Source organism: Cucumis melo, chromosome 10 (genome assembly GCF_025177605.1).
Source record: "Cucumis melo cultivar AY chromosome 10, USDA_Cmelo_AY_1.0, whole genome shotgun sequence".
NCBI classification, from domain to species: domain Eukaryota; kingdom Viridiplantae; phylum Streptophyta; class Magnoliopsida; order Cucurbitales; family Cucurbitaceae; genus Cucumis; species Cucumis melo.
In genome coordinates this window covers 362,676-377,093 of record NC_066866.1, presented here as the reverse complement: position 1 = coordinate 377,093, position 14,418 = coordinate 362,676, and the positions used below count along the sequence as shown (strand labels likewise).

At 33.7% G+C, this 14,418-nt stretch overlaps 3 protein-coding genes across 4 annotated transcripts; 1 reads left to right on the top strand and 2 right to left on the bottom strand.

Moving 5' to 3' along the window:
- Window positions 1-8: 8 nt before the first annotated feature.
- LOC103489496 (annexin-like protein RJ4) lies at window positions 9-2,829 on the bottom strand. Its single transcript, XM_008448709.3, has 6 exons — window positions 2,550-2,829; window positions 2,236-2,381; window positions 1,550-1,768; window positions 918-1,130; window positions 502-594; window positions 9-410 (listed from the first exon to the last, which is right to left on the bottom strand). The coding sequence occupies exons 1-6, from the start codon at window positions 2,623-2,625 to the stop codon at window positions 210-212; spliced, it is 948 nt and encodes a 315-aa protein (XP_008446931.1). The 5' UTR covers window positions 2,626-2,829; the 3' UTR covers window positions 9-209.
- A 2,036-nt stretch (window positions 2,830-4,865) lies between these two features.
- On the bottom strand, window positions 4,866-7,708 carry LOC103489497 (annexin-like protein RJ4). Its single transcript, XM_008448710.3, has 6 exons — window positions 7,181-7,708; window positions 6,922-7,067; window positions 6,488-6,706; window positions 5,729-5,941; window positions 5,494-5,586; window positions 4,866-5,260 (listed from the first exon to the last, which is right to left on the bottom strand). Exons 1-6 carry the CDS (start codon window positions 7,254-7,256, stop codon window positions 5,051-5,053), a joined length of 957 nt encoding a protein of 318 aa, XP_008446932.1. The 5' UTR covers window positions 7,257-7,708; the 3' UTR covers window positions 4,866-5,050.
- A 3,360-nt stretch (window positions 7,709-11,068) lies between these two features.
- On the top strand, window positions 11,069-14,194 carry LOC103489498 (probable GTP-binding protein OBGM, mitochondrial). Of its 2 annotated transcripts, none has more exons than XM_008448711.3 (5): window positions 11,069-11,463; window positions 11,565-11,673; window positions 12,289-12,371; window positions 12,494-12,556; window positions 12,870-14,194. In XM_008448711.3, exons 1-5 carry the CDS (start codon window positions 11,329-11,331, stop codon window positions 14,013-14,015), a joined length of 1,536 nt encoding a protein of 511 aa, XP_008446933.2. In that variant the 5' UTR covers window positions 11,069-11,328; the 3' UTR covers window positions 14,016-14,194. The 2 variants fall into 2 exon arrangements, with proteins under 2 accessions (XP_008446933.2, XP_008446934.2); XM_008448712.3 differs by having other exon boundaries at window positions 11,088-11,463; window positions 12,497-12,556.
- Window positions 14,195-14,418: the final 224 nt, after the last annotated feature.

The window sequence follows — 14,418 nt, the reverse complement described above, 5'->3', positions numbered from 1 at the left end:
TAGCACAATGCAACTAAAGAAGCTTTCATATTCATACAAAACCAAAGGTCTGCAATACAAAACACTTCTCATATATTATATAGCAACATACACTAATTGAAAGCCGATGATAAGGATACTCGTAATAGGATAATGATAAGGAGAATATATTATTGTTATTATTGGCAAGAAGCAACACAACACACAGGGCAGAGTATTTAATCAGAAATTTAGTTACCGAGAAGTGCAAGGATGAAACGCTTGTAGTCGCCAGAGGTCTCCTTGGACACAGCATCATCAAGGGTAACACTGTTTCTCTTGTGATAAGCCTCCTTTATCTGCCTCAAGTCTTTCTCCGCCCTCGATACCACCACTCGGGTTAATGCATCTTCATCGCTCTTCCCGACCCTCTTGATTGCATTTCGCACCACCTGAAAATTACCATTTTTTTTTTCCAAACAGAACTTCATGAGTCTCATCTTCGTGATATTTGATTTTAATCAGTAGTTTGACGGAAGGTACCTTCTCGTAGTACTGGTAAGGGTCATCGATGCATTCAATGATAGTTCGCAATGCTTCTGTGAACTCTTTGCCTGCTTTATCACTGGACAATTGCTACAAGAAAGAGCCACTTGTTTAGACTTTTAATATCGTGTGGTTCAATTGTTTTAGAGGAAAGGTAAACTGATACCATTTCTATCTACCAACAATATAGCTCAACTACAAAGCCTTTTGTCTTAAGATTTCAAAGTAAATCAAAACTATCAGAATATGGTTTATCGTGCAATTCATTTTGTCAAACGGAATATTGTACATATAAGCCTTAAGTCAAACTTACATGTAGAACTCCACTCACTTATGGTTAAGTTGTGTACAGAGTAGAACAAAAATGATATCAAAGGGTCAAAATTAGAAGTGTTCTGAGTTAAGTTGTGTACCTCAGAAATGGAAATACCGTAGGCATCTTTGTAGTGATTGAAAGTTGCAACCAGCTGTGGCCTACTCCTTGTGGTTAAGATTCTGACAACATCTTCATGATAGAAGGTTTTGTCTCTGATTGCACGCTCAAGTCTCTCCGCTTCAGATTTAGCGAGGCTTAGATCTACATCCGCTCCATTGTAACGGTATGCACTCACTAATCCAACCAACAGCTGTAACCATTTTGTTTCATCACGATTTTGTTAACTTCTTAATTATCCAACCTAATGCCAAAACGTGTCTAACTCACATATTCAAAACATATTCAACTTGTACAATCGATTATGCATATTCATATTGGTTCATTTTTCTATTTGAAAATTTATTTTATTAGATTTCATTTGGAATTTTATTTTTGTTAAAAGAAGAATTTATAGGAAAACAGAAGTTTTTTTTTTTTTTTTAAGTTCGAAGAGAACTTATTGATACAGTGTTTACATATACACTATTTATTATTTATTGTTAATTTTAAAAATGCCCCATACTATTAAAATAAAATATGTGTATGAAGTTAATTAACCCAATTATTTTTCAATTGAGAGATGAACAAAAGGGTTGGGGGACTGTGTGGGTTAAGACTTAAGTTACGGACCGTGCGTAAATCGTCGTTGGTGCTGGCTGCAACATCTTCCTCTAAGGAACGCTTGTACCGGTGCTGGTACGCCCTCCTGACCCCCAAGAGCTCTTCAGGAGAGTAGATGCAAGAAAGCTCGACCAGCACAGCAAAATCTTCCTTCGGCTTCCTTATGGCTATGTTGGCCAACACAGCATCTCTGTCCTCCGGATCCAGCATCCATCGGTACACAGCTCTCTGTTTCACCCACAAACAAATTAACTCTCGACCTACTCTAACCACCAAAAAAAAAAGGATCGCACAGAATCGATCTTCTTGATGAAATTTTAGCAAACAAAAACCTAGAATTCATTCTTCTTATTCTTTTTTTTTTTTTCCTACTTTTTTCAGCGAAAAAATTGTGGCGGACAACCAAATAGGAGTCAATCATCGATGTGACAGAAACTGATATTGATGAAACCGATAATCGACGTTGAGAACACATCACACATGTATGGTGATGATTATTAGGACGATGAGCCGATGAACACGAAAGTAGAAAGAAAATAATGACGATGATCGACTTTTGAAAAAGACAGAAAAATGAGCAGGCCTTAACCGTAAAAGCCGGGGCGGTTAAGGGTAACGGATGAAGTCGATGAACACAAGTATGATGCGGACGATTTCAAAAAAAAAAAAAAAATTAAAAAATTGAAAATCAGAACCTCAAAGTGGCCAGAGATCTCCGATTCAAGGCGCTTGATAAGATCCTCTTGAAAAAGCTGTTCATAAGCAATCCTGATGTGCCTCCTCTGAATCGCATTTCTATGAGCAAGGATGGAGATAATGGCCTTCTCGTCGGATCCCCAGCCTATGAAGAAGAGAAAAGAGATTCAGAACCATAACACTTTGAAGAAGAAATGGAAAAATGGTAATCAAGGATAAAGCAAATAAGTGAGCACTGAATGTTTAAAGAAAAGAACATACATATAAATCAAATGATAAGGCCTAAGGGAATGAATGGAATGGATTTGAATACCTTTGAAAGCGGTTCTGAGAGCTTCGGCGTCGACATTGGCGGAAGGAACGTCACGAGGAACAATCAGAGTAGCCATAGCTTCACCAATCTTCTGAGAGTTTATTTTCCAGTTGAGTTGGCAGTACTAAATGCTTTCTTCCTCACTTGGCGTCTCCCCAACTATTTATACTCCAATCGGGATTTTCCTCTTCTTTGGTTTGGTTGGTGTCTAATAATTTTTAGCAATTTTTTTTAAAAAAAATAATTATTTCTTTTTAATTTTTAGCTCACCACTTAATTTCATTCCAAAATTATTAATATTATAATCAAACAGATTTTGTGATATTTACACATAATAAAAAATAAAAAATAATATTAAGATCAATATTTGTCAGTGTTTGTGACATGGCATGGCCAAATCTTTGATTCTTTTTGGTGTTGGGAAGGTGAGAAAATCCAAAACATGACTCAATACAATGTTCTTCCTTGACATTAACGCCAACCCCACATGGCTTCTCTCCATAAATATTGTTCTTTGATTTGTTGAGCTAATTTGTTTTTAATTCTTTTATGTTCTTCGATTTTCCCAATGTGTCTTATGGAATTTGCGTTTCCTTGTCGTCTCGTAATCTTTAGATTAATAAATAAATATTTTCTAATCAAAATAAATATTAATAATATTCCTTTTTTTTTTTTATCTTCTTCACATGTTGTTGTGTTAAATTACATTATTTTAAAGTTTTTTTTTTTTTGTGGTATAGATTAAAATTTAAGGACAATTAAACATGTTTTTATTAAAATTTGAAATTAGTGGTTTTATTATTCCACCTCATATCTCTTGTACTTAAAAAAGGAAGAGAATTTTATTTTAAAGGAAAAAGAAACTTCACGTTATATTTAAATTTTGAAAAAGAGAAACCAAACCCCCTTGAAAATTCTTTGGTTTAAATTAATTGTAATGATGCCAATTGTCTGATTGTGATATTAGTCTGTAAACATTATTTGTCCAAAACAATGGATGACATTGGAGTTTGTTTTTGTTTTTGTTTTTGTTTTTGGTTTTAGGAATGATTTATTAATTAGTTGGCAATTTTGATTTTTATGTTAAAAAATAAAAATGGGTTAGGTGTGTTGTGATGGCAGCTTTTGAACAAATTACCATATATGATCGATCTCTTCTTCCTTTTTTATGCTTTGTTTTTATACATATAGATACATATATTTTAATTCATATGAAGAAGAATATGGCCCCAAACCAACCTTTCCTATAAAAGCACTATCATAGGAAACATTTTCTTAAGTTTAATGTATACGTTATTAATTATTTAATTAAAGAGGGTTCAATTCAAGGTGGCAACATTTTCTTTTTTTTTTTTTTTTTTTTTTCATATCTCTTCTTCCTTATTGATGTTGCAAAAAAGTCTTTCAAAATGAAAGAAATGGGTCCAGATGCAATAATATCAAGGGGCCTAAAGGATCAAACTTTTCCATCTTTTGTATTTCAATCACATTATTAAACTAAGATTTATTTAGAGCTTTCGTACGGACAAGTTAGAGTGTGGCTTAGAGGTGAAGACACCCCTCATTTCAAGAGCTAACGTTTAAAGTCTCTATCATTATATTTATATAGATAGTGTAATGCAGTAAAAAAAAAAAAAAAAAATTAAAACTTGAGTTTAGTTTCTATTCAAACAAATAAAGAGAGGGCCATAAAAGTATAATATTCTCTCAGTTCTATCTTTGGTTGCATGACAACTCGCGCGGGCACACTGATGTATATATATCTTCTAAATGATACAATGAAGAAGATGGGGGAAAGAAATGTGGGTGAGGTGAACACTTGGAAGTGCTTTCTGAAAAAGCATGTCTGCAAAATTTGTCAGAGCTGTAGTATGGAAGTCAGGGAACTAAATAAAGGTTTTTTTAAAAAAAAAAAAAAAATTAATAAAAATTTAATAAAGGAAAGATGCAATTTACTTGACTGCCCTGCTCTTCTTCCCTTTTGAATCACCACTTGAATCGAATTTGGTAGCCATAATTTTGATGGTGACTAGAACAATAAGACACTAGGAGGACCCATTTTTGAATAAGGAAATCATTTCCTGAATCCACACCTATTTATTGGATAAATAAAGCAACCAAAAAAGAATTTGGTTTTTATTTTGCTTTCCTATCTACATCTTTGATAATGTTTCGTTTCTGTGTCTTTTTAATTTATATTTATTTAATTTTTGAACTACCAAATTGTGTAGAATGTTCGAATCACCCAATCAATCAATCAAATAATGGAAGAGAGATAGAGGTGAATGAAAACAGGGGGTCTAAACAACAGAGAAATTTAGAACAACACACAGCTTAATTAATATAAATATGTCCTCATTACAAAACCAAGCATTCTTCAACAAACACAACAAGTCTCAAGAGCACGAAGCAGCTTATTATTTTAATAAACCAACTACTTACAAGCCGATTAAAACACTCATACGTAATATATGTTATTGTGGATTCAAGAAGCAGTGCTTTTACTCAGTTTGGTTACCAAGAAGAGCAAGGATGAAGTGCTTGTAGTCGCCAGAGGTCTCCTTTTTCACAGCATCATCAAGGGTAACACTGTTTCTCTTGTGATAAGCCTCCTTTATTTGCCTCAAGTCTTTCTCCGCCCTCGTCACCACCACGCGAGTCAATGCATCCTCATCGCTCTTCCCAACCTTCTTGATTGCATTTCGCACCACCTGTTTGTAATCATTTTTCCAAAAAAATAATAATCATCTTCGTATCGTTCGAACTATTGATCTCAGCTTCTTTTAAAATAGAGTTAAAGAAGTCGTGCAGTAAATCAAGATGGAAAGCTTTTTCAGATCTTTAGTGAGATTTCAATGCAGGCATTGGAATGGAGAATCACATCAAAATACGGACAAGAATCAAGTACATAATCTACTTTGATAAGAGTTTCATTCACCATTACCTTCTCGTAGTATTTTACAGGGTCGTTGATGCATCGAATCACAGTTTTAAGTGCTTCTGTGAACTCATTGGCAGCACGATCTTGGCCCAATTGCTGCGACAGAACAAAAAAAAAGGATAACAGCTTAAAGTTCAACACAATCCAGCTCCAAAGATATTTTTCTCTAAACTCGCTACCTAAACTAATAAGCAATGTGGTGAACTATCCAATAGTAACTTTACACTCAGCTTTATACCTTAGAGATAGAAATACCATTGGCATCTTTGTAGTGATTGAAAGTTGCAATCAGCTGTGCCTTACTCCTTGTGGTTAGGATCCTTATAACATCTTCATGATTGAAGGCTTTGTCTTTAACTGCACGCTCAAGTATCTCAGCTTCTGATTTGGCTAATCTTGCATCTATCTCTCCACCATTGTAACGATATGCACTCACCAACCCCACCAATAGCTGCAAGAATTTATCATAAACCATCAATCAACAATTCAAAAAAACTATCATCTTCATTCTTGAGTTTAAGTCTGTTCATGTAATTCTATTTACCCTGATATTCCCTTAAATAATATATCATTAACTCTTTAAAGTCTTGTGTCAGTAGAATCTCTATATTCAAGTTCCATCACTTAATTTTGGCATCAAACCTCTGAACTTCTTTTTTTTTTTTTTTTTATTTCATGTCATTTACTGGGTTTAGCCCATGATTACAATTTCTTATCAGTTCAGAACGTGGGATAGAATCCATATATTAAATGGGAAGGAAGATTCTATCTCTTGGAGTACTGTTTCAGCTTGAATCATCGAACGCAGACATGATTGGTAAAATAAATTAATAAGATGAAAAGCTCTTTGTTCTCTAAAATAACTATCGCGATCTGAATCCCCAAATGAGAAGTTGATCTGTAACCCTAAGTTGATCGATCCAAATACAGATGATTAAGGAAATCGTGATCGATGGACAATCGAATAAACAAAATGGATAAGGGAAAAGTTACGGACCTTGCGAAAATCATCGTGAGTGTTGGCGGCAACATCTTCCTCTAATGATCGCTTGTACCGGTGTTGATACGCTCTTCTGACTGCCAAGAACTCTTCAGGAGAGTAAATGCAAGAAAATTCAACAAGAACTGCAAAATCTTCATTGGGCTTCCTTAAGGCGACGTGAGCCAACACAGCGTCTCTGTCCTCTGGATCTAGTATCCATCGGTATACAGCTCTCTGTTTCAACAACAAACAATCAAACTCACATACTCTATAAAAATCGTATAAACAAGAAAATCGGCCGATCTTCATATAGAAAAGGGCAGAGGATCCTATAGTTTCAATGATCGCGAACACTAGAGCAGTAACTGAGACCGATGATAAAGACGACGATCTATGAAGATTAGAGAGTAATGAGGAAGAGTATGATGAAGATTAATAGAAAGACTCACCTCGAGGTGGCCAGAGAGCTCAGATTCAAAGCGCTTAACAAGATCCTCTTCGAAGAGCTGTTCGTAAGCAATCCTGATTTGCCTCCTCTGAGGTGCATTTCTGTAACCCAGAACGGCAACGATGGCCTTCTCATCAGTACCCCAGCCTGTAGAGAGAAAGAAGGAGAGATTCAGAATCATGGATGATTTATAAAGCTAAATTAAACATGATCCGATCAGAAAAAAAAACAACGATGGATGGATGGATGGATGGAATGACCTCGGAAAGCGGCTTTAATGGCTTCTGCATCAACATTTGGGGGAGGAACATCATGAGGAACAAGAAGAGTGGCCATAACTTGAAAGTAAAGATGGATTTATGAGTTGGGTATGTGTGCCGATTAAGGTGCGGAATGCTCTCACGCTGTCTCTACCCTCTTCTTTAAATACTGAAAATGGTGAGCTTCTGTTTGAATTTTAGCAACCCTCGTCTTGAAATCCACGCCTCCACCGGAGATTGCTCGACGTGGCCTACAACGGTACCTCCCCACTCATTTAGGATCGACTCTTTACTTTTATTTTATTTTTATTATTAATATTCACATTCATCGTATTCATCTTATAAAAATTCCATCAAACATAGCCATAAAAATGACTAAACTTTTAAAAATATTTATAAATATAATGTCACATATTCTATGTATGATTTAAGAAAAAATGTATATCTATATATATTTTTTGTGTTTGAGAAGATACAAAATGAATAATTATGAAGTAAAGAAGATGATTAAAATGAAAATTAAAGTGAGAGAAAAGAGGAAACAAATAAAAGAGGGAAAAGATTTGTCTTCCCGCTTTGTTTCGACAAAAAGACAAAAGGGTGTCGATCGCTACTGCTTGACAACGACGTCCAGATTCACTCATTCTTTTACAAATCATTTCATTGTTTTGTTTACAAATTTTATTTAATATATTACCTTTTGTTTTCATTTATTTCTGAATTTCGGTTTAAACTTTCGTCTTACTTTTTTATTAAATATTCCATTTCTTTCCTCAGTGTTAATTATACATGTTTATGAAAATTTTAAATATTTCATATTTGTCCCTAATCTTCCTTTTCTACTTTCATTTCTTTTCTTAATTGATGGGACATTTCTTATATTTTTTTTTATTGTGAAATTGAACTTTTTCTATTTTCGGAATTGTTATAATCGTTAAATATTATGTTGTTTTTGTTATATTTTTTAAAACACTCCTATATTTATTCTTTTTTAAAAAAAATTATAATTACGTTTGTCTATCACTATTAAATTTAATACATTGTTATTTTATTAATTAATAATTGAAAGGTACCTTACAAGATCGGTGTATTAGTGAAAACTCGAAAAATAAAATTGTGGAAAATTGAAAATATATTGTAATAAAATAAAAATTTGACGTGCAACTACATTATCAAAATATTTTCAAACATAAACAACAAAATTAAATTCAAAGCTTATGTAGTAAGTGTGACATTTTGAAATGTAAAAATCAAGTTGAAGCTAGACTATAATGATGCAAAAACATATTTTGTCTGAAACAAAATGTATCATGCACTTTTTTTCTTCAATGACAGTATGGGTAAGTATTGATCGTTTGGAGTTAGTTTTTAAACTATCACTAAACATGAAAGACCATTATTTGGTCAATCGATCGGTTTAAAGCCTTTGCAATTTTAAAAAACGAGTCGTATCGATTTGTACTTTTTCTAAATAGACACTGACCGTGAATCGCTTCTTATCTCCGACTATTTGTTTTCAGTTTAATCAATCTCGATTGGTCTACTCGATTATTTGATCTATCATGTTCACTCCTACAACCACATGTACGTTAAGTATTTTAATTTTTAATTTTAATCTATGTAAAGTATGTTTTAACTGATTGAGTTAGTTACAGTAAAGAATCTCAATCATATCCTTCTAGATGGATAAAAATGTAATATAAAATGAGAGACGTAAGAAACCACCATTTATAATGGATAAAATTAAGCTTGTTATTTCTAACATTTACTCTAATGGGAATAGTCTAACTATAGATATTTAATAAATAGTCGTATAATAAATAATTAATACTGATAAATACTTTGCCCATTTTATAATGTTTTATTATAATTTTAGGTTTGCTTCAGTGCATTCAAACTCTAGCTTCTTTATTTATATATATATATATAGTATACACACTTAAATATGCATTAAAACGCTTGAGTGGTTGTTCTTATATATAAAAATAAGATTGATAAATATTGGAAAATGAAATGAAGCTCTTAAAACTTTTGGCTTTTATCTCTAAAGAAGTCAATTCAATACAACAAATATAGTAGCCATTATTAATTACGTACCTATTTTTCTTTTTTAATTTCCAAACTACAGTACTACATGCGGTGTAAGTTTTTCAAAGTAGGACGGTGTCGACATGTCGTCATGATGACTAGACGAGTTTGGCGTTTTTCTTGGTTGAAGCGTCGGAACTGTTTGGCCGTTAACCTTTTTTGCTCTCGAGTTTCGTATTACCCCATGCCTGCGGAGATTCGACGTCGTTTTGCCGTTTTTATAAGTCGTTTTTCCCATACGTAATTAATCGTTTAAATATAATATTAATAATAAATTTTGTTAATTTGTTTTTAAATTGTGAAATGTTTGCTTATCAATTTTAAATTATGATTTCTTCAAAATATATTATTAATAGTTTTGTCGAGATTTCTTTAAAATCAAAACCGACATTCACGTTCTGAATATGAATTGTAATGTAACGTTTAATCCTCCTATTTTATGATGATTAAGGAAACAAAATTACTGGACTTACTCAATTTTGATTATTTTGTTTTGTTCTCTCATGCATCTTTGTTTGCTATTGTTGTTTTCGCTCCTTATACTCACTAACAACAAACTTAACGTATTAAAAATAATAATGACAATATTGATGATGAACTTACCAAAAATGAATACAAGGGAAAAAAACGTTTAGTAACAAATCAATGTAAAGTTTAATGAGTGTGTTGTAGTTCACGAATATGATGTTTCATCTATATATAATTCGTCAATTCTCATTTCATAGTGAACGTTTTTTTGTTTACTTTTTTAAAAATTTATTTCGAGTAATAGCGATCATTATAAAATGTATAAATTATTGAATACACAAAACCAATAAAAATTGAAGGGTTCAAATGTTTGGTCGTAAAATGAGGTAAAATATATCAAGTGTTTCATGAATCATACATCTCGTTTTTTACTGTGATTGGTCACTCTTTATGTATTTTGAAGGAAAAATATTGTAATTTTACGATGATTCAATAGAAACGATGTTATTAAAGTTAACATATTTCAACAGCAATGCCATGCAATTATTCATACTAGATTGCAAGACCAAGATATCAATTGTGTTGAACATGTAACATCCAAGGAAAATATGTATAAATTATATTGTCACATATTAAATCAAGTAAGTATTTGTTAAAGTGAACTTAACTCAGCTAACATAATGCTTAACTCAACTAACATAATGTTTGTATTTTCAACTTCTAGGACCGTAAAGTTCAATTCTTCCTACCCCACTTATTTTCAAAAAGAAAATAAAGGAGTTTTTGACAAAATGCAATAATGTGACATAATCTTCTATCAAATTTTCTCCAAAAAAAAAAAAAAAAAAAACATGTTTAGATTTGTTGCATTCTAGGTTAGGTCAGTTGGTAAATTTCTATTTCGAAATAAAATTCATTTTTCTATTGGGGTTAGGTTTAGGCAGCATCTAACAAATTTATTCTTCTTTTTTCCCCATTTTTCCTAACACTACTTTCAAATGATCTTAATCCTAATCTATGTACTATGCACTACATATATAGTTTTTTTCCCTTAAAAATACTAAAGTAGTAGTTAAAAGCATATGCTACTTTTAATACAAAAAAAAAAAAAAACTTTGAATAAAAAAACATCTATTATAGTTTACTAATTATGAATTCTACTACTTTTATTATATTTTTAAAATGCCTGATTAAATTTATATGTATAATTATCATGATAGTAGCCTGTAGAAATTATTTTCAATATTTTGGGCTTGGGCTTGGTCTGGGCTTGGTTTTTGTTCTAAACCTGAGGCCCAATCTAAGATGGCGGTACACTCATGTGACAACGCTAGCCCTAAAAGCCATTGTGTTTTGCGCAGGCACTCGAGCCACCGGCATTCTTGACTGGGCAAGCTCACGTCACTGCCCAAAACTACCATCCGCCATATTCCGCCGGCAGCCTTCTCGCCTTCGAACATCTGGCATATTTTGTTATTGCGTCACTATTTGATACTAAAGTTTTGTAGCTCTAGCCCGAGGATTTTGATTTAGTTTAAGCTCTGGCTTCCCAAATTATGAAGAGTGGGTGAGGAGCAAGAAGTGGGAGAAACATGAGGTTCTTGTGTGTAAAGAAAGTTCTTCGTTTAAGAGGCTTGAGAGAATCCTCAAGTTGTCCATGGCTTTTTTCTGCCATTTCTTACTACTCAGATGCTCCCAAAAAGAAGTCTAAGCTTGCCCCTTTACAGGTTTTTCACCTGCTTCTCTTCTATGTTTTTTTCATTACTTTTGCACTAGTTAAATGCAAATTATTCTACTCATGTTTTGGGATTATTGTGATGCTATGTAGGAGAGGAGAATGATAGACAGGTTTAAGGTGTATGCTAAAGGAGGTGATGGTGGAAATGGTTGCCAAAGCATGCGGCGTAGTAGGCACGAACGCTACGGTCATCCTGATGGTACGTTTTATTTATGAATCTAATTAACCAATTACTATATATCTATGATTTTGGGATGATGCACAAGGTACGTTTAAAACACTCCCTTACCGACTATTGCTAGGATTAGGAACGGTTCATTACAAGAATTAGTGACCAATGACATTACTCTTATATGAACAGAAGTGCGACAAATACGTCATTTTTCAAATTATGTAGGCCTAAGTAGTAATTTGGTATTTATACTACCAACTTTGGTTCATCTCGGTTCTCTGCCTTCAAAATAGGCATTTTCATCCTGGTTCATAGCGATCATTTTGATTCCTTCTTTCTCATTTTTATTTCATTCTTAAGAAATCAAATGATCACCTTTTGAAAAGGATATGCATGAAAATGAACTAAAATTGAAAGTACGAGATCAAAATTAACCAAAATTGGGAGGATAAAAGCAAAGTGAAAATTTAAAACTACATGGAGTAAAGTAGTATTTAAACCAATATCTTCTAATACAAACAAATGCAGTTTTTATGTCCTTTCTTTTAGGTTTCTAAGCCACTGCTTTATTGAATTATGGACAAAAGTTTACTTTTTAGCTGTTGATATGTATACTGAATGCTGCCTTTCTAATTGATGCAGGTGGAGATGGTGGAAGAGGGGGCGACGTGATCCTGGAATGTTCCACTGCTCTATGGGACTTCAGCAGTTTGAATCATCATATTGTACGTTAGACTCTTCTTTATGCTCCTGCTAGAAACATATTGAAATTGAATGATAAACTATCTTTAGAGTTGTAGAATTACGATCTCTATCAATATTCCTAATTTTCTACCATCTATCGCAGAAGGCAAGTAGAGGAGGACATGGATCTTCAAAGAATAAGATTGGAACTAAGGGTGCAGATAAGGTCGTCTATCTCCTGATCTGTATGTGTGCATCTTTACTGCCTTTTTTTGTTTTTTAATTGATTATATTTTTCATTTAAACTACAAATTTAGTTCCTAATTTTGGGGGCTATCTGTTCCATCTATAAATCTTATTAAATTTCAATTATGTCCCTTAGTTTTGAATTATGATTGGCTATTAAAATTATTTGTAGTGCAGACAATATTTTATCTGTTGCTCATACTAATGAAAGGGGTAGTGCGAACAATATCTTATCCGTTGGCTATTAAAATTATTAGGATCCAAACCTACTGAATTATGTATTTGAATGATAGATTGTACGAGTACCAATTGGCACTGTCATTCATCTTGTGGAGGGTGAAGTTCCCAGTGTGGTCAAGCACCATTCATCAACAGATTTAGACCCTTGGCAGATTCCTGGCACATTAGTTGATGATCTCTCTAGTTCCCACCAGATGTCTTTTAAATTTTCAAACAGAGAAACAGAAGTCAACTCGGCATTTAAGACTACTCTCGTGACATGTAATGATAGTAAAAATAATGTTAGAAATTCGTCGTTCAGGAGGGAAACTTCTGAAGTAGCATCAACTGATGAGATTTCTCAAGTTTCTGCATTTCCTGACAGTTCTATTCAAGATGAGTTTGGAGAAAGCGAAGAAATGATGTACAACGTTGCAGAATTGACTGAAGAAGGTCAACAAGTTATCATTGCTCGAGGAGGGGAAGGTGGTTTGGGCAACGTTCACGAACACAAACTTTCAAAGAAGCCTAAAACCTCTGTGGGGCATGAAGATGAGTCCATAGACTCTAACCTATCTGAAATCAATGTGTCCAACAGACGAACTGGTTCTCTTGGCAGCGAGGCTGTGCTTGTTTTAGAACTTAAAAGCATTGCGGATGTGGGTTTTGTTGGAATGCCAAATGCTGGGAAAAGTACTTTGCTTGGAGCCATTTCCAGGGCAAAACCAACAGTTGGTCATTATGCATTCACAACCCTGAGGCCAAATTTGGGAAACCTGCATTATGATGACTTATCAATCACGGTAGCTGACATTCCAGGTCTTATAAAGGGTGCCCATGAAAATCGTGGACTTGGACATTCATTCTTGCGTCACATAGAACGCACGAGGGTCCTAGCGTATGTCCTAGACTTAGCAGCAGCTTTAGATGGTAGGAAAGGGATACCCCCATGGGAACAACTGAGAGATTTAGTTTATGAGCTTGAACGCCATCAGAGTGGGTTATCAGATCGGCCATCCTTAATAGTGGCTAACAAGATTGACGAAGAAGGGGCTGAGGAAGTGTATGAAGAGTTAAAGTCTAGAGTGCAAGGAGTTCTCATCTTTCCCGTTTGTGCTGTTTTGGAAGAGGGTGTTGATGAACTTAAAGCTGGTCTCAAGAGCCTTGTGAATGGGGATACGCCTAGTAGGCTTAAGATAGATGAAATCATTGTTCATTAGGTGTTTGAAATGTACCATTTCATTCCATTTTTGCTGCGACTTATAGAACTTTAGAGATTATTGAAGGATAATGGGTAGATATATCAATGAAATTTGTTCAGCGACCCCATGATTTTGTATAAATTAATTAAAAAGAAAACAATGAATCTATTCATTATAAATAAAATTTTAAAATGCAATTGTAGTTGTTGTACCATGATGTAATTGTAGTTGTACCATGGTACTTTTGAATGTCTCAAGAGATCCTAGCTTATTGCGAATTTGACGAGGGGACAAACTAATGATATAAACAAGTTTGATCCAACATTGGGGCCACCCTATAAAACCAATCACAACATTCTTATAAAACCAATCACAACATTCTTTTGGAAGTTGGTGGTGATTCGATTATTTTACGATTATT